The 19424-nt window shown below is 43.1% G+C and overlaps 1 protein-coding gene across 4 annotated transcripts in view; it reads left to right on the plus strand.

The window, feature by feature from the left end:
• The window catches only part of LOC119917203 (slit homolog 1 protein-like), an 89807-nt gene that overhangs the window by 45554 nt on the left and 24829 nt on the right, over positions 1–19424 (plus strand). For all 4 annotated transcript variants that reach the window (XM_038737369.1, XM_038737371.1, XM_038737370.1 and 1 more), the window contains exons 5-12: positions 4134–4205; positions 5174–5245; positions 7043–7114; positions 7908–8071; positions 12172–12319; positions 16327–16398; positions 19158–19229; positions 19331–19402. In XM_038737369.1, coding sequence (XP_038593297.1) covers positions 4134–4205; positions 5174–5245; positions 7043–7114; positions 7908–8071; positions 12172–12319; positions 16327–16398; positions 19158–19229; positions 19331–19402 — 744 coding nt within the window. The remainder of the gene's footprint in view (positions 1–4133; positions 4206–5173; positions 5246–7042; positions 7115–7907; positions 8072–12171; positions 12320–16326; positions 16399–19157; positions 19230–19330; positions 19403–19424) is intronic.

The raw sequence follows: 19424 nt of genomic DNA on the forward strand, positions 1-19424 counted from the left end.
TACTACTTACACACATAGCATTGTATTCATATTGTCAGAGCCTCCGTTCCTCGTCTTGCATTTCAGCTTCTCATGTCTGTCTCTATATTTCTGCTTCCCTGTCTTTCTTCCTCACCTCCTGTACCGTATCCTCTGGCACTTCAACAATGCTGTCCTAGCACAGCAATCTGTTATAATTTCTTATTGTAATCCGGGATCGAACACGCACATACAGACACACACACAGAAAAGACATACCGCACTCCTCCCAGATGTCCGGGGGGGAGAAGCACGAACGGCATGTCTGCAGCAGTAAAGCATGGCGTCTCCATGTGTGTTAGTGTGTTTGTTGCAGCAGGAAGGTGAGGAGAAGGTGAGAGGACTAATTAGTCATCAGGGCAGGGCCAGGTAGGCCAAAAGCATTCCTCTAGCATTGAGCCGCCTTGATAAGAGGCACCAATATAGCCCGGGTGCCAGACTGACTCAGCTTTCAACTCTGCACTCAGGCTGTTTTGCCAAGAGAACAACAAAGGAGCTGGAGGGAGCACAACTGCTCTGGCTCCCATGCTTGCTGGTGAGGAGACATGAAGCTGGTTTGATGTTTGGAATATGATCCTGCAAAATGTGGCAGACTGACAGAATAGACAGGTTATTTTTGTATAATTGCCTAAACTGCCTGCTAACTGTGCTGCCCGAATATCTTGGAGAAAGCAGATGTTATGCAGATCTGCTGAGGGAATCAAACTCAAAAACGCAGATGATAAAATTAGAATGTGCCATGAGATGGAATATTTACGTTCTCTTTGAACACAGGCCAGCGATGTGTGTGTTTCATTTGCACATCTGTACATGCACATCGCATTTTTGGGGGATGAGAATCATAGCCAGATAAAGCGGTTGTCTGTACTGTTGAAATATGATGCAGTTAAGATAATTGGACTGCTGATGTGTTAGTTTATTCAAGGTATAAAGGTGTTCATTTTATGGCCATTCCCAGAGTTTAATGTCATGATAAATACACCGTCATCTTCTAAAATGGTAAGACTGTAAAGTAGGGGCAAGACCGAACAAGATACAGTCGTATATGTCAACATATAGTTTGACATACAGTGGGGGAAATAAGTATTTGACCCCTTGCTGATTTTGCAGGTTTGCCCACTTACAAAGAATGCAACAATCTACAATTTTAATCATATGTACATTCTAACAGTGAAAGACAGAATCCCAAAGAAAATTCCAGAAAATCACATCATATGAATTTATAAAAATTGATAACCATCTGATGAGGAAAAACAAGTATTTGACCCCCTGGACAAACAGCATGTTAATATTTTGTAGAAAAGCCATTATTGGCGAGCACAGATGTCAAACGGTTTTTATAGTTGGTGACAAGGTTTGTGCACATTTCGGCAGGGATGTTGGCCCACTCCTCCCTGCAGACAGCCTCCAAATCATTCAGGTTCCGAGGTTGTCGCCTGGCAACTCGAATTTTAAGCTCCCTCCAAAGATTGAATTGGATTCAGGTCTGGAGACTGGCTAGGCCACTCCAGAACCTTGATGTGCTTCTTCTTCAGCCACTCTTTTGTTGCTTTGGCGGTGTGCTTAGGGTCGTTGTCGTGCTGAAACACCCATCCTCGACCCATCTTCAGCTCTCTCACTGAGGGAAGGAGATGTTGGTCCAGAATTCCACGATACATGGCCCCGTCCATCCTCCCCTCAATACGATGGAGTTGTCCCGTCCCCTTGGCTGAAAAGCACCCCCAAAGCATGATGTTGCCACCACCATGCTTGACGGTGGGGATGGTGTTCTTTGGGTTGTACTCGGTGTTCTTTGCCCTCCAAACACGACGAGTTGAGGCCAAAAAGTTCTATTTTGGTCTCATCTGACCACATCACCTTCTTCCAGGCCTCTTCTGAGTCGTCCAGGTGGTGAATGGCGAACTTCATGCGGGCCTGTACATGTTTCTTCTTGAGCAGGGGGACCTTGCGTGCGCTGCAGGATTTCAATCCATGACGGCGTAGTGTGTTACCAACTGTTTCTTTTGTAACTGTGATCCCAGCTGCCTTCAGTTGATTCATCAGTTCCCCCCTTGTGGTTTTGGGATGATTCCTCACCGTTCGCATGATCAGGGACACCCCACGAGGCGAGATCTTGTGTGGAGACCCAGACCGAGGGAGGTTGGCGGTGGTGTGGTGCTTCTTCCATTTCCTGATAACTGCACCGACAGTTGATCTTTTCTCTCCAAGTTGCTTTCCGATTCTCTTGTAGCCCATCCCAGCCTTGTGCAGATCAACAATCTTGTCCCTGATATCCGTAGAAAGCTCTTTGGTCTTGCCCATGGTGGTGATGTTGGATGCTGGTTGTTTGGGTGTTGACAGGTGTCTTTTATACAGGTAACGAGGTGAGGCAGGTGTATTTGATGTAGATAATTGGTTGGGATTGGGGCTGTGTCTTAAAGAAAGACTAACTGGCTTGTAGGAGCCAGAATACTTGCTGTTTGGTAGGGGGTCAAATACTTGTTTTTCCTCATCAGATGGTTATCAATTTTTATAAATTCATATGATGTGATTTTCTGGAATTTTCTTTGGGATTCTGTCTTTCACTGTTAGAATGTACATATGATTAAAATTGTAGATTGTTGCATTCTTTGTAAGTGGGCAAACCTGCAAAATCAGCAAGGGGTCAAATACTTATTTCCCCCACTGTATATGATTATTCGCTGTGCACATGAATTAAAGATGCTTTGCCAATAGTGTTGTTATACATTCATGCCAATAAAGCTAAATTGAATTGAATTGAACTAAAGAAAAATGCATCATTTAGTAAGAGTTTAACAGTTGCCTTGGGATTAACATATTCAAACAACAACAACAAAAAACATACATAAATTCCATTTTTAATTGTGGTATATTTGCAGTGGCCTGCTGTTTTAATTTCTGCTGCACCATAAATGCACAACCACCCATTCATTAGATAAATTGCACAACACAACCACTGTTGTGTGTTTTGCTCCCTCTTTTGTTTCCCGCTGAAACAATGTGGGTGCAATATTCATTCCAAGGAAAAGTCTGGAAAGGATGACCCAATGGGGACACTATGTGTCGCGGGAGTCTTGGAAACTCAATTTAACATTACCCCATGGTGTTTTATAAGCGTGGATACTTGCTGTGTGCATCATGGGAATGCGTGCTGTGGTGTACACCAACATTAAATAAGTAGAAGTCATCAAAGTCTCGTGCAGAACAGTTGTGTAGTTTCATAGATTGTGGTGTTATGCTTCAGCCTGTCTATGGGCGACCATAAGTACTCTGTTTATGTCTGTCTTTGCTATGGGGTCCCTCAATGTGTGTGTGTGTTTCAAGACAGGAGCCGCTTTTGGCAGCGTCCTACAGTTTCCCAATGTGTGTGTGTGTGTATAGAAGAGGGGCAGATCGTTTCTGAATGAAGTTAGCTCACCATTTAAACGACAGACAAAAGACTCACTAATTAAAACTATGGCTACTTGTGTTTCACTCCCTCTCCCTCCCCCTTTCCTTTCTGACCCTCCCCTCTCTCACTCTTAGTTTCACACATATGTAGTTTACAAATGCCTAATTTGTACCCACTGTTAAGCGCGGGACACACATGCTCAGCCTAATGCTAAAAGATAATGTTATTTGTGGTGAGGCGTCCAAATGAATCCACCCAACAGGGTCCTCTAGATCATGGGTTGCTTGGTCAGCCTGTGTGCAGGCAGTGAGTTGGGCACCTCACATCAGAACATGGTCACACAAATTATAGCATGAGTGAACACTGAAGAATACAGCCACTATAACATAACGACTCCATTGTGAGTGGAGCTCTCCATGCAGTACCACACCTCAGGGTTTTGGCACACAAAAATTGCCCTTAGCTTTCTGTTCTGCACCGATGAGTGGTAAAGAGAGAGTGACACTGAATAGAGTGTGAATTCTGCTGGTTGAAAAGCATGCTTTAAACACTGGAAGTCAAATGTTTACATAGGAAGTTGTTGAAAAGTGTTCATTTTGTTTCCAAAACAGGGTTGCATTAAAGTTTTTCCAAGAACGCACACCTAGCCGAACCAAACAAACCGAACCATGCCCTACTCAAGGGTAAGTTATGTGTATCTAATGTCTACTTATTGTCTCCACAGAGATCTGAGCGAGAATTTCATCCAGTCCATTCCCAGAAAAGCATTCAGAGGAGCTACAGACATCAAAAACCTGTGAGTACCTCACCCTTTCCAACAGAGATGCATATACTTTATTATTATTATTATTATTATTATAGATCATTTTTATTGTTGATTAATGAGTGGTCTATAGATTGCCAGCAAATAGTAAAAATGCCCATCACAAGTTCCCAGAGCCCATGATGATGTTGTGAAGTATATATATATATATATAATTTTTTTTCTGACAGTCCAAAAACAAAGAGATATTCCCAAGATTTTCAGACTATCGTATAAGCCAATGAAAATCCGAAATATGTTTACATTTTATAAGCTGGAAAGAGTGACTTTTTGCTAAAAAAAATTTACTGAAATGATTAATCAATTATCAAAATAGTTTTTTATACATTTTCTGTGAAACGACCAATCGACTGATTGGCTAATCATTTTAGCTCTAGATGCACATGGGGTGGTACTGGTGCAGTTGATAACTGCTGTAGATGAGTATATGAAGAGTGAACCAAGTTTACGGAAAGCTACTCAGTAGAAAATGCGTTCCATTCACAACTCATTGAGTATAATTCATAACATTTTTTTCTTTATCTGGTTTTATCTGAGTTATTGGCCCTGGTTAAGTACATTATGTGTGTATTAGTGTGTGTTGCATGTTCAGTGGATTGTATATCACTCTGAGTGAATAGACCAACTATTCGCACACACTAGCTGCTCCCCAAAGACGGCTTATAGCAACTGTGATTTACATCTTCACCAGATTATGTGCGCATTCACACACGGACACATAGATTTATGAGGTGTATTTATGCAGATAAACAATCAGTAAAGTCCTCTTTTGTTACTCGTGGGGTTACATGAGCTGAGATGACTAAACCAGTATCGATATACCGTAGTCCAGCAATGTACTACTTACTGTATCTGTGATTGCAACTACCCCACAGGGAGACAGAAAGATTGTGTATGTGTCTTGTGTAACAAAGCCTCTCTCTCTCCTGTGTGCTCTGCAGTCAGCTGGATAAAAACCACATCAGCTGTATTGAGGACGGAGCCTTCAGAGCTCTGAGAGGCTTAGAAGTGTTGTAAGTATCTGAAGTCATGCTACCCAGCCTTACCATGTATCATTCCATTAAAACACTTAGTTAAATTAAAACATTGTTTTGACCTGCAAATAGCCATAACTAATATAAACACACAGGCATACACACACATACCTTTAATTAGTATGGCGTTAGTTATTATGCCAACATACCCCCAATGGGCCTCGTGAGGTTGCCTGCATCATGGAGAACAAGCTCCATTAACTCATTGTTCCACACAGTTGACAGCAGCGCACCCTCCATTACATTAACATCCCCCTCAACCCACCCACCCACCTCTGTCTACATCCCGTCTACAACCCATCCAGCCCTGGGCAGGCCATCTGACAAGGCAAGGCAAGGCAAGGCAAGTTTACTTGTATAGCACATTTCAACAACAAGACAATTCAAAGTGCTTTACACAAATCATAAAAGCAACAGGGAAATATAAAGGAGAAATTGAAAAAATACACATTAAAAAATAATAAAAGTTACAGTGCAGTGTAAAATATTTAATTAAAAGCAATGGTAAAAAGCTGAAAACAAAGAAAAAGAAAACATTACAGTAAATGTTACAGTACAAAAAACAAAGTACAGTGTAAGTTATCAATCTACTAGTTAAAGGCAGTGGTAAAAAGAAAAATCTTAAATATTTAATTAAAAGCAATGGTAAAAAGGAAAGTCTTCAGTCTTAATTTAAAAGAACTGACAGTTTCAGCAGGCCTGCAGTTATCTGGGAGTTTATTCCAGATATACGGAGCATAATAACTGAACGCTGCTTCTCCTTGTTTAGATTTGACTCTGGGGACAAAAAGCAAACCTGCCCCAGATGACCTGAGAGGTCTGGATGGTTCGTAACGAAGCAGAAGATCAGAAATGTATTTTGGCCCTAAACCATTTAGTGCTTTAAAATCTAACAGCAGGATTTTTGATCAATTCTTTGACACAGGGAGTTCCAACCATCTTGATCAAAAATCCCTTTCAAGTGAGCGGGCATTCCACCCTGGACACACTGCGACCATGTGACCATGCTATGCAGTTTATAAACATTCAATTAATCTTCCCTTGTCAAAAATCATAATCACAGGCCTCTGTTAGAGCTCTCCACCTGAAACAATGTAGACTAACAGTGCAGGCCGGGGGACAAAGGCACTTTGACAGCCTTGTTATTTTTATGGTGAAAGACTGTGCTGTGCATGCGTGTTTCTGGGTTTTTTAGGAGGGTGGGGAGACAAAAAGAGCCATTAAAGGCTGCTTTCATGGCATGGATGGATTGCAGATGTAGTGATATGGTTGTCATAATAGTGTAAGAAGGGATGTGGGGGTTGTTTTGATGGGGTCTGTATGTATAGGTTTTAGGGGGGAGGAGGACAGGTTGTGTTAAAAGGGGGAGCAGGTTGAAATATGTTAAAGGGTTATTAGGCTGATTGAAATGACCTGACTCTCTCACTGCAGCTGCTGCCTAGCATCTGAGGGAAGTGTGTGTGTGTGTGTGTGTGCATTATATGTTTCTCCAGCTACGAGTTGGGGTGCTTGTAATCATGCTTGTATGTGCATTCATGTATATATAGTATATTTGCATGCACGACTGTACGTGTGCGTGGGAGGTGCGAGGACTTCCCATCTGTGTGGAATGGGGTGTTACATTCCCAGCGGGTTGCCACAGAGAGAGGGGGGATCAATTTAGAAAGATGGAACGGAAGAGGACAAGCACAACAAAACTCTTTTTGAAATATATATCTTAAAAATGTTCTCCCCTGCACTGACGGTGTGACTTTGGTCGCTCTTCTGTTTTCACAGAACGCTGAACAACAACAACATCAGCGGCATCCCCGTCTCCAGCTTCAACCACATGCCCAAACTACGAACCTTGTAAGTCAATGCTCTCTATCTCCGCTGGAGATATTCTTTAAAATAAAGCTATATTCCACATGCATGCAGGCACAGTAGAGAAATGTTGGAAGTCCCATTTAATCTCAATGGGAGTAGATTCTGTCATTCCAGGCAGTGTTGGGGGGCAGCCATAACCACAGAGCACCACAGAAGGGTCTGTAACAATGCCAGGGGCCATTATCCCCTCCATCTAAAGCACACACAACAACAACTGGCCCAGATAGACGCAAATAGCCCTAGGAGCCCATTGTGTATTGTGCATTGTATGTGATTACTAAATGTGAAATTACGTACAAATTAAAACAATTATGCCTGCTGAAACTCTCAGAGCCGTGACTCCTTGTGGCCACACTTCTTGTGGTGGCTTTTTGGGCTTCCTCACTCCCAGTGGGGTTATATTATATAGCTTTTCTGCTTGTGTGTACACTATGTCTCTCCTCACATGGGTTTGCAAGTTAACATACGTGCTCCACCGCACCACAGCAAGAGTTATTCTCGACAGGCACAGCATTCAGGAATGCCGCGTTTGGAGTATTGGGTTTAGAAAAGTTCTCTTTAGTGTTCCTCCTTTTTTGAATGTGCCATTTACAATCATACATGTAGAGTATCATTTAGTGTGTTTTGCCACAGGGATCGGATGTGATGAGTTCTAGGAAAGAAAGACACTTTCAGTGCTATTTGTGTCTTCAGCGGGTGTTAAATTTTAGATAGCAAAAAAGGCAGAGAAGATTTTTCAATGCATCCATGTTTAATTCTTTCTGTCTTTTAACAGCCGTCTCCACTCCAACAATCTGAACTGTGACTGTCACCTGGCCTGGCTGGCTCAGTGGCTCAGACAGAGGCCTACAATTGGTCTATTCACCCAGTGTACATCCCCTGCTGAGCTCAGAGGACTCAATGTGGCAGAGATACAGAAACACGAATTCAGCTGCTCAGGTAAGACTTGTGGAGTTAGTTACACTAAACTTTAAAAGAGAGACACCACAACAACATTGTGTATTGTTTCTCTAGTTATTTACATGTTCAGTGGATAGGGAAAGCTAGTTTTACAGCATCTCAAAAAGGGATGAAATGGCGATCTTTTTGTTGCACACTTACTTTGATCAAATCATTCATGCCAAAAACTCCTCCCTGCACTCAGTGGGAGTGTGTTTTGTGTCTGTGTGTTCACCTGGCAGCCACCTGACAGCTCCTTTGCCCCCGGGCAGCTCTCCTCTGGCCCTTTCATGTGCCTCCAGCTTTCGGTAGCTGGCAGCTTTGCCAGAAAAATGCCATGACACACACACACACACATACGTAAACATAAACACGCAGTCGGAGCAATGGCTTTTCCCCTACTGACAGTCTGACAGTAGTGCCCCTCTATTCGGTCGTCATTATTCATGGCCTCTCACCTCGTCGCACAAGGATTTCTGTGGCTTTGAACTCGCTGTTTCTCTCTTGCTGTGTATGTGTATGTGTGAGAGCGAGAGAGCATGTGCATGTGGGTGTGGCATGGCATGTGTTGGGGTTATCATATCAGGACAATGGAAAAACAGCATGAGAACCTCCACTCCCCAGAAGGCCATGTCATGCTCAACACCAGCTGCGAGGGCTGTTTGCATCTACGAATGTGTGTGTTTGTGGCTGTGTGTCCACCAATCTCTCTTTCTTTCTCTCTCTCTCTCTCTCTCTCTCTCTCTCTCTCTCTCTCTCTCTTCATGGGTTGTGATTTTACGCAGCCATACGGCGTGACAGCACAGATCATTAACTATTCATCGCCCAGGGAAAGGGACTCAAGGCGTGGGAGTATAACGATTCCCAATGCGAAAGGGGAGCATCAGGGAATCTTTGGGATCTAGTAGGATACAGATACAGAAAGTTGAGTTTTTGCTTGATGGAGACTTGCAGTTCATGTAGCATGCTGATATCAGCTTCCATCATGTAAGAATGTTAACAGGGTGTTGTTTTTATATATGAAAGCTTGACACTGATTGACACTAATTGGTTCTCTGTAAATCTCACTATTGAATGGTCACACGTTGTGGGCAAGGGAAACAACAATGAATAATAATGCTATATATTTCTGCCTCTCTGTGTACAAATACATGGTCATGCATTCACATGCACACACACACACAAACACATTCTCACAGTTTCTTCTTGAGTGCATGAATGACCAGAAGTTGAACTCCCAGTGAAGGACTCATTAGGGACTGGCTCGCTGGCACACACATTTTGTATTTTCGGCACTGTGTGTTTGTGCGTGTACTCAGTTTGTGCTGTGACCAGGCCAGGCCACCTGCGGGGGATTTGGGGCGGGGTGGCGCTGTTGTGGAAAAGAGGAAGAGGGAAGAGAGGCATGTTGTTGTTGTGAGAGGCTGGAGAAGAAAAATGGGGTACAGTGGGTTATTAGTTGTTGCAAAATATGGTGAAATCCTGCAGCACTCTCGGCATCGTGACTCACTGACTATCAGTCCCAGCATTCAGCTGGTAAGCGTCATGATAAGTTTTTGTCAGTAATGAGCAGAAAAAACGTATTTACTGCTCCACTTTGAGGAATAATATCACGTTTTTCCAGGCAGTCGTTTGTCATCAATCGAAAGATCTCATTAAAGTTGGACAATCCGAAACTCAATTCTAGGGCTCATTATTTTCTGTTTTAAAAAAGCGATGCATTTTTACTTTGTAGCTATACTGAATGATTAATCTGGGTGAAAACTGGATTTTGAAAACAATATTTGCAGAGCAAAAACTTTTACTTTTATTTTTTAATTACTCTCTCCGTGTTTCTCTCCATTTTTCTCTTCACTTTGTTTGGCCAGAGCAATTCTCATCACAAAATGATCTTGTTTAATTTAAAAAGGTGAACTGCATAAAACACATGTTTTAACGGTAAGAAGACCTCAAGTGTGAGTAAAAATCTCTTTGTTAGCTCCTTTTAACAAAATGCCTAGTTTAAAAAAAAGGTGGACAGTACCTAAATACCACTGCCAAAACATTTTCAGTGTTTCATCCCCAATTACTCTAATTTTCTAACCCAAATTTAGATTACAGAAAACATTTCCACATACTCATTGCTCCCCTTGATCATTTACAGGAGAGGTAACTAAAAGTTTGAAGCTTCTTAAGCAAATTTACGGTTATATGATAGAAAATGAATGACTATTGTACTGGAGTACTGCTCCTGAGTAATAATAAATGAACCAAAAATATTATGTTTGAAATGAGCAATGAGAAATATATTGCTTGAGGGGTGGAATAAAATACGACCAGTGTGTGGGAAACAGAGAAGAAAGAGGGGGAAAGGGAGCTGTGCTGAAAAAGAATTTGAGGAAAGAGACAAATGGGAAGAAGCCAGTGATAACATTTTGAAATGGTGAGAGAAATGAGGTGGAGTGAGGTTAAATGTAAAGACTTGCGAGCAAATGGACAGGTGGTAATTGGTTGCAGTGATGGGAGTGGAGAGGCTGAAAATGAGGACGCTAAGAGGAGTCAGAGAGAGCAGAAAGAGCAGCTGGACGAGTGGAGAGTGATGGAAAGGTAAGAGCAAATAAAACAAGGGAAATGGGACGGGAATAGAGTGGTAGGGACTGCGGACTGGGAAAAGGATAATGGGGAAAACAGCACTAAGATGAACAGGGGCGAGCGTACATCAAACAGCTTTACCTCAAGTATACCTGTCAGAGAGCTGTCATTGTTAAGGCTGCTCCAGCTGTGCTCTGCACTCTCCCTGATCCCAGGCCTGTCAAATATGCCACGTTAGATCAGAAGGGAGTTCTTCTCTGCCCTACACCTGATCCCAGATCTGTCAAAGTTCTCCCATCGCAGATCACAGGGCGTCAGATCACATGGGTTGAGCGATTGTTGATTCACGTTCTTGATTCTGTTTGTTTACCTGATTCCCAGAGCCAAAACACCTCGGCACATCAGGTAATTGATTATGATTGGCGAGATACATGAGGTCTGACCTTCAACACTTATGAGCTAAATGGTCCAAGAGCTGAAGTCATTTTGTGGTAAAGCATAATGTTTGGCAGCGATATTACTTTCTGTTTTAGGGAGTGGAGTTTTGAGAACTGTGCTTTCCCTGTCACTGCCTTTCACCATCACTCACCCTGTCTTCCTCTCCCTGAATCTCTATCCCCCCCTTTCACTCTCTCTCTCTCACCAACATTTTCCACACGAGCCAAGCGATAGATAGGAAGGTAATCAAATATTCATGGTTTGAATCTCGGATTAGTAATGCTGTGTAAATGAGGCCATTTAAAAGTCTGTTTTATTCATTTTATCTGGGTTAGGCTTACATACACACATCTTGTACACACACACACCACACATACCAAACACGCTGTATTGGCAATGCAGGCGCCCGCCCTTCACCATATCGTTGACAGTGCCGCAGGTATTTGAACAGGTATCTAGAGACAACGTGATGGGTTGTGTACTCAGTATGCAAATTGAAAAGTTGAAGTGTTTTAGAACAAATGGAAGTGAAGAGGTGGGGGGTGTAAAGCTGAATGTGCAGAATGGCATCAATTCCACCCAGAGAAGCAGACTCGGGAGGAAAATTTGCAGGGAGATCAATGGATGTTATTGGGAGGCCTTCAATGACTGCTCCAACTCTATTATTCATGTCTTTCTTCTCTTCTCAATATACTGTGGCACTCCTTTGATAGATAACCTAGTTTCTTGCCCATTGATTCTCAAGGATGTACGGCTTTACAATAAAGTCAAGAGTATGATCTTTCATTTCTTTTTCTCAATGTCAAAACATCCCTGGGAATATGTGTTCATTTGCAATTCAGTTTATAAAGCATAAAGGGTTGATGACACGAACAGCAGTAGAAGAGTTTGAGTTCCACATAACTGCAAGAGCTGCTCCGCGTCATCGCACAAATCCTCCGGCAAACAGTCTCACCCTGTAATCCTGCTTAGAGTTTTGATGTTCTCATCAAAATCAACCAAATCCACCCGCACTTGGTCAGTCCACCTCATACACCTGTAGGAGCTACACAGTTCTCTCCTCTCACCATACCTTCTTCTTTTCCCTTCAGGTCACCAGGAGTCTTCCAGCCTGCAGCCGTGTGTCATCGGTGGAGGCTCTTGCCCCGCCATGTGTACCTGCAGTAACAACATTGTGGACTGCAGAGGAAAAGGTCTCACCGCCATCCCAGCCAACCTGCCTGACAGCATGGCCGAGATGTAAGAACAATACCTGTTTCTTTAGAAAACAGTGTCACCTTAAAATATGTTTTGAAGGCCAATTTAACCAAGTACAGATGCGCAGTCTTATTTGTCACATATAGACATATACATATAGAGACTAAATTCATTCTATATTAACATTTATCATTAGCAAACAAGGGATCATAGCTCTGATTACACAACACAACACTGCTGTGTTTTTAGTGTATGTTCACTATGCATGACATGGAGAAAATGTGTGATCTGCTAAAATTATTTCCAATATATTTAGTAATTGTGAAGCAGCTGTGTGTACATGATGGCCATGTACAAGCCATGGCCAAGTGTCAATACAGCCACCAACTCCCAGTCAGTGTTTGATAAAACATGAACTTTGCACGTGTTTCACCTGGCAGGTGTATAGCAAATGGATGGACATTCTTTCATTTGCTGTACACTGAGAGACACACATGCAGACTTAGAGCAGACTTTAGACAGAGACTGCATACTCTTATCAGCTCAGATGGTTGTGAACCGCATGCAAGCGCTTTGCTAACATCCCTCCTTCAGTTTATCAGTCCTCCAACATCTGTCTGGGCATTAACTGTTTACGGCCCACATGCTATCAGCCTACTGTAATTCCCTGGAATGCATGGCTAGACTTTTCAAGGTAGTGCTTTTAGTCTCTTTATCAGGGGTTTAATGCCCCTGGCAGAAGTCAGGATGAAATGGTACAGCAACACCATGATTTATGCACGGTGTGAAAAGTGAGGATTAAGGGAGAAAGCCAGCGGTCGCATTGCATGTTCTTCCAAGGAGCATGTGTGTAGTTAGGAGGACACAGCAAGTTTCTAGGTCTCCTCCTCCCCATGGGGTCTGTTTATAAATACCCAGCTAGCATGGAAGTCACGGATCCCATGTTCCCCAACAACCCTGACCCATTTCTAGTGCAGTAGTGTGCTCAATTTCCTAATTTGGACAAGCAGTGTGTTCTTGCCTAATAGAATGACCACACACGAAATATTGAGATTTTGTCAAATCATTCATTAGTCTTCACACATCCTGCGTATCGACTTTTGAGATGTAAATAATTCAGCCTTACCCTTGCATCTCATGTCTTTTGGTTTGTAGACTCTTCAGTGTGCCCTCCAGTTGTAATGTTCCACAAGTGTAGAAACTGAATCTATGAGCCCAATAACCAGTGAGCAGCACTAATGGGAGAACAGGGAGACAGCTGAAAGATAGCTCTACCACTGGTTTTATAGAGAGTAGATTCTCTCTGCACAGCAGATGAGTAGAGATATTTTAAAAGTCTCCCTGCCCTTCACATCTAATTGGTGTGAAGGGCAACGGTGTCCTGCTAATAAACTCTGTGTTCTGATTCATCTTTTACAAGACCAGGGTGAAACACTGGCTTACATCATGTGCATTCCTCCTGTCCTGCCCATCAGAGCCTTACCTTACAGGTTATATTCCCACAGCGCTCTTTCTTTCACTCAGTCTCCTCCTCTCTTGATTTTTTTTTCTCCCCCACATTTCTCTCGATCTTCTCTAACTCTTTCCCAGCTTGCCAAATCACCACAGGCGGGTTCGAGGAGGCAGATCAACGGTGAAGGAATAAAAAGGGAAGGGGGGGGGGGGGGGGGGGATTCCGCTCAATAATTTGGTGCAGCAGGTTTGATCTGTGCTTGAAGTTCATTATAAAATCAGTTTCAGTTACAGCAAGGCGGGCTGCTGGGTATCAAGGCCAGTCTAATGCCTTGTTAATGAGGCACTCGGAAACTCGCATACACACACAAACGCACACATGCTGCTCTCATTATGTACAAATCGGAGACCTGCAACTGCCCTGCCCTGCTCTCCCCTAATGAATGCCAGTGTTGTGTTTATGGCTGGGGATGTGAGCTGGTTTCTGTACTCCTCTCTTGTGAGACCAGGCCCAGTTAGCCTAAACACCACCACAACAGATTATTATGCACCATAGTCTCTGTCTGCAATGACTGAACTCTGCCATAAAATCTCCCCCTGCCTTTCATCTGCTGCTGCGGTCCTGCCATCCATCTCTGACTCAGGCACGCACTGGGTGAATACCCAAAGGCATAATGTGTTTCCCCTTAATGAAAACCATGCTCAGACCTTAATGAAAAGGATGAAGACCATTGATTGGGCTGACACAAACACTGGCTCACAGACACACAAACAGACACACATACAAATGTTCAGTCGGATAAATTGGAAGAGAACCATTGATTGTCCGTCCAAAGGCGACTCTGAGAGATTGTTTCTTTTGTTCTCTGCCGATGGACAGAGCAGCTTCTTTGTTGATTGGAGGGATTAAGTTGCTTGCACATATCGATCTGCGAGGAGCGATGGTGTGAAGGCTAAAAAGTTGTCAGACAGCAATGTGTGTCCTCGTCTGGCTCAGAGGATTCTGTCATAGGCTGACACACACCGGAGTACCACAGCACGTAGGCATGCACATACACAACAGACACTGAAACACATGCAAACGGCATGTAAAGTGCCAGACTGGTTTGGACCAGTCAGACAGACTGGTTAATGAGAGAAGGCGCAAAAGCCACTTGGCCCACCACTCTGCCGCATGGTGAGGGCAGAGGAACCACAGAGCTGTCACTTGCTGTAAATCCACAGACACATTGGGACAGGCAGACAAAAACAGACAGAGAGAGCATGTACACCGCAGGAATCTGTGGTCTGGAATCACTGCTATCTTAAGAATGTCAATTGCGCTCCTATATCGCTCCATAAATGTAGGCCACTCCTTTGAAGGGGAAAGCTTCGTGAATGAAACATTTGGAAACTTAAAACCGTTAAGTGGCTGTGGCTAATGTCTAACAACAACATTCACCCCCCATGAATAGACATAAACATAGCAATGCAGGAGGCCGGAGAGGCATGCAGTAAATCTGTAATTGTCTCTAATAGAATAATTAAACATGTGGAAATGGTCCAGCGCCAAGAAATCACATACTTAAGAGGGTGATGGTTAAATCTATGAACAACATTCTGTTTGCCAAGGAGTTTTGCAGATTTTTAAAATATTTAAAATTTTTCTGTGGTAACAAATAGCATTTTAATGATTGCTGATGCTGATGATTCCGTTGTGTAGCCTACTGGACTACAACCGGCCTTTGCCTCCTGTTCTGCAGCCAGTTCCTCTGCTGGGAGGCAGCATGGTAGGACACACCAGACAGGCCCACAGCTGGCTCACTCCGGGCCCTGCTAAGCCTTGTTAAGGACAGTTTTAAAAGCTGCGAACTGACCTGCAGATAAACAGCCCTCTGCCAGCTACACCAGGGAATTGGTCTGGGACGGAGCTGAAGTAGCAGCCGGCCTGAAATACACGGACATGCATGCCCACGTTAATGGGGTTTGGTGATGTCTGTTTCCCTGGGACCATCTGAGACTGATTAGAGTTTGTGACTGTTCTGTATTAAATGACCAAGTGCATATTTGTCTGTATATTCATTTCGGTCTTTGACATTTTTTATGGTGAAACTCTGCTTCAGCTGCTCTTGTGCTCGCAGGGAAATGTAAACTAAAAGAAGTCATATTTCACCATGCTGCAAAGGTTTCAGTGGACACTTTGCAGACACCCAGAGGATAAAGAGAAATTTCACAAGCACAAGTGAGATCATTATTGATTTCAGGATCTCATTTGAGAACATAAGTGCTGGACACTGTAAATGTTATACCAAGAAGAAATATTACTTTTAGTCTAAGGCCTTAACACCCTCCCACAAACTAAAACGGAGCCTTTTCCCCACCAGTCCTTTTCCACTGCACTTTAGTATTCAGACTGTTTATTGGTTCAGAGGATGTTATGACTCCAACATGCCTGGACCTATTACAGCTGGGGAATAGATCTCTCCTAATATAATCAGGCCAATCACCAAAGGTCAGAGGTAAAGTGAGGATTACTCAGCTATGTTGCCATGGAGAAGTCCATTGTTTGAATAACTGATGCTCTCCTCTCCTCTCCTCTCCTCTCCTCTCCTCTCCAGACGTCTGGAGCAGAATGGGATTAAGTCTGTTCCTCCCGGAGCCTTCTCTCCCTACAAGAAACTGCGTAGGATGTAAGTACAGCAGTACATTCACCTCAGGGCTAAATAATACAGATGAGAACAAGAAGTTGAGGGTTGGAAAAAGAAGTGACAATTGGAAGTCTGCTTATTCCACTCCTAAGGAGTATGAAGTATTTATTTTGTCTGCGCCTAAAGAACATATTCTTGTTCTCAGACTTGGGGTGGCATGGAAAGCAAGCACTCAGATGCTACATGAGCATAATAACAGCTCTCATCTTTCATTGCTGCGCACTGGTATTCCCCTGGCTACTGTTGTATCCAGTCTGTGTGTGTGTCGGCAAACTGTAAACTGCTGCTGGGACGATGATGAGGGGACGGAGAGTGTGCTGGAATGAGGGCTGAGGCTTTGCTCTCTGTGGGAGCGAAGTGACAGTGACAGGCTGGTAGTTTGAGACTGAGTGGTTTTTCACCCGTTAACCAGCTGTCCGGTCACCCAGCCAGCAAACACCAGGCAGCCAAACCCATAACTCCAATAACACCAGGCCTGACCGACATAGCAGCAGGAGACAGAGGAAACGGAAGGTCAGGGAGTTGCTCTGCCCTTCTTAAAGTATTGCTCACTGTTTTATCATTCAACTCCAGGGACAGTTCAAATGAGGTGATTACAGAACAGTCGACAGACTAAAGTAACTGCTATCTAATTTTAACTTTGGGAAATCTCAGTGGAAATTAATATTTATTTGAACAAAAAGAAATACAAAATGTTTTTTTAGTTAAAAAATTGTCAACCAGGTCAGGTTTCTATGAAACCCTTAAACTAAATGAAGTGTTACAGTAAGTTTGAAATGTTATTACAAAAGAGGTTCATTACTTTATATGATAGATACACACTTTTGTGGTTTTCATAGAATAAATAGAAACCAGAATCAGTGGCAGTTTGACAGATTCAACAAGTCCAAATATTAACAAGCTGTTAACAGAAATGGAGCGAATGGAGCTAAATGAAGCCACAGCTATCTTATTAACGCTTCCCTGAACTTGGACCAGGAAATTTATTTGCACTAAAAATATATGCAAAAAAAAAAGTAGACTCAACGTTAGGGTTTAACAATTTTGTGGTTAAATCAAAGCATCATTTTGTAACTTTTATTTTTACATAGGGTCATCACACAAACCAGATTTAATAGCAGTTTCACACATTTAACGGATAATAACATCAACAAACCTGGTTAGCAGAAATTGCAACATTAACAATCATGCCTGGTTAACAGAAATTGCATTGAGCAGCTGCTATCTTCCTGTAGTGCCCCTGACTCTAATCTCACGGGGAAATTCCTTAATTAATTGTGAACCTTGTGGTGTCGGTCAACCATGTCAGGTTTTCACATTTAGTTTGGTGAAACTCTAATAAAAATGTTTAACCTAAACCTTCCCCCCCTCAGGTTTTCATAGAACATACACAAAGCAGATTTAATGGCAGTGAAAATTAGTTGCTCTCTTTATATCTGGTCTTCCGAACTGACACAACCTGCTACTGTTGCTGCTGCTGATTCTGCATTTAGCAACAACAATGCATGGCTGCATGTCTGTGTTGACCTTCATTGCCTCTGTTGATTCAGCTGGCTATGTGCCCTCACTGGCCCAGCCTGTCCTGTGTCCAACACCCACAATACACACTGAGTGTAGACAGCCTCGATACATCATGATGAAGATGGTCACTCTCCTGGGTCAGGCTCTCCAGATGTTCATATGTACATTTTTTTATTTGGTGTTTTTTCTGGGATATTATATATCGAAAATAGTTAAATATTTGATTACAAGGCAGTGTTGGATAAGTTAAATTTATATAGAGGCTTTTCTGTGTGGGTCTGTGTATTTGTTTGTTTATTTGTGGTGTGTGCAGGTATGTATGCAAATGCCTCTCCTAACCCCGAGCGTCCTCTTCTCCCAGTAAATGCCAACCACACACGTTCTCTTTCACCTTGTCCCGGTTGGATGACCTACACATGAACCGTCCCTTAAGACAGGAATGAAATAGATCACACACCGACACATACACAAACACACCAGCGAGTTTACAGACACACACCAGTGCAGATGTTGGCTCCTTCGCCGCGTTTTCAATTCCAGGAAACCTCAGTCCTTTGCAAGAAGACAAATGTGTACTTATTTAACTGTTACCCCCAAATAAGAAAATATCCCTCTTCTTCACCACATGATGATTTTCCTTCAAAGGTATCCAGTCAACTGGAGTTCAGTCCACATACTCCATTTACTCTCTCTCTCCATCTGTCTTTCTCTCTTTCTGTCCCACTGTTCCTCATCTACTGTTGCATTTACTCACACACACACACAAACACACAGGCTCAGTGGTTACCCTGCGGGGAGAGGCCTGTGGATCCTATTAACAGCGGCTATGTTCAGAGGCAGCCTACTGTATTTCACTTTGGATATCATCCGTGCACCCCATTTTTACTCACACACGCTCACCATGATACAACACCGCTTGATAGGCCACAAATAATATAAGTAAATGTTTTGATTGGCGACGAGACTCTCGCCCGCTCCATTTCAATAAATCCCTTTGAGGCACGCACCATCAAACATGGGAGAGAGCTGGAACTCATCTTCATCCAGCTTACACTACATTTGTTTCCTCCTCGCTTGCCAGCGACAAGCATGGGACCTTACATCCACCCCGCCTTCCAATGAGGGTGACACCCAGGTGATAGTGGGGCCAAACCTCACAAACCTTGCCTAAATCTCCATTTGCTTGACTTTTAATTATTTGGCCTTCGTCTTCATCACAGAGACCTGAGCAACAACCACATCTCAGAGATAGCTCCTGATGCCTTCCAGGGCCTGCGCTCTCTCAACTCCCTGTAAGTGGCACAGAGCCGAGTTTGTGAATGCGAATGTGCATAAATATCAACCCGATTGTCATTTCTCGTGTCTAAAGCAAGTCTATGTTGTGATTTCCCAGCGTGCTGTATGGAAATAAGATCACCGACCTGCCAAAGGGGGTGTTTGACGGCCTCTACGCCCTGCAACTGCTGTAAGCAGAACACACACATACA

This window comes from Micropterus salmoides, unplaced genomic scaffold (assembly GCF_014851395.1).
Source record: "Micropterus salmoides isolate LMB-PRFRI ecotype aquatic unplaced genomic scaffold, ASM1485139v1 Ms_hic_scaffold_22, whole genome shotgun sequence".
NCBI lineage: Eukaryota > Metazoa > Chordata > Actinopteri > Centrarchiformes > Centrarchidae > Micropterus > Micropterus salmoides.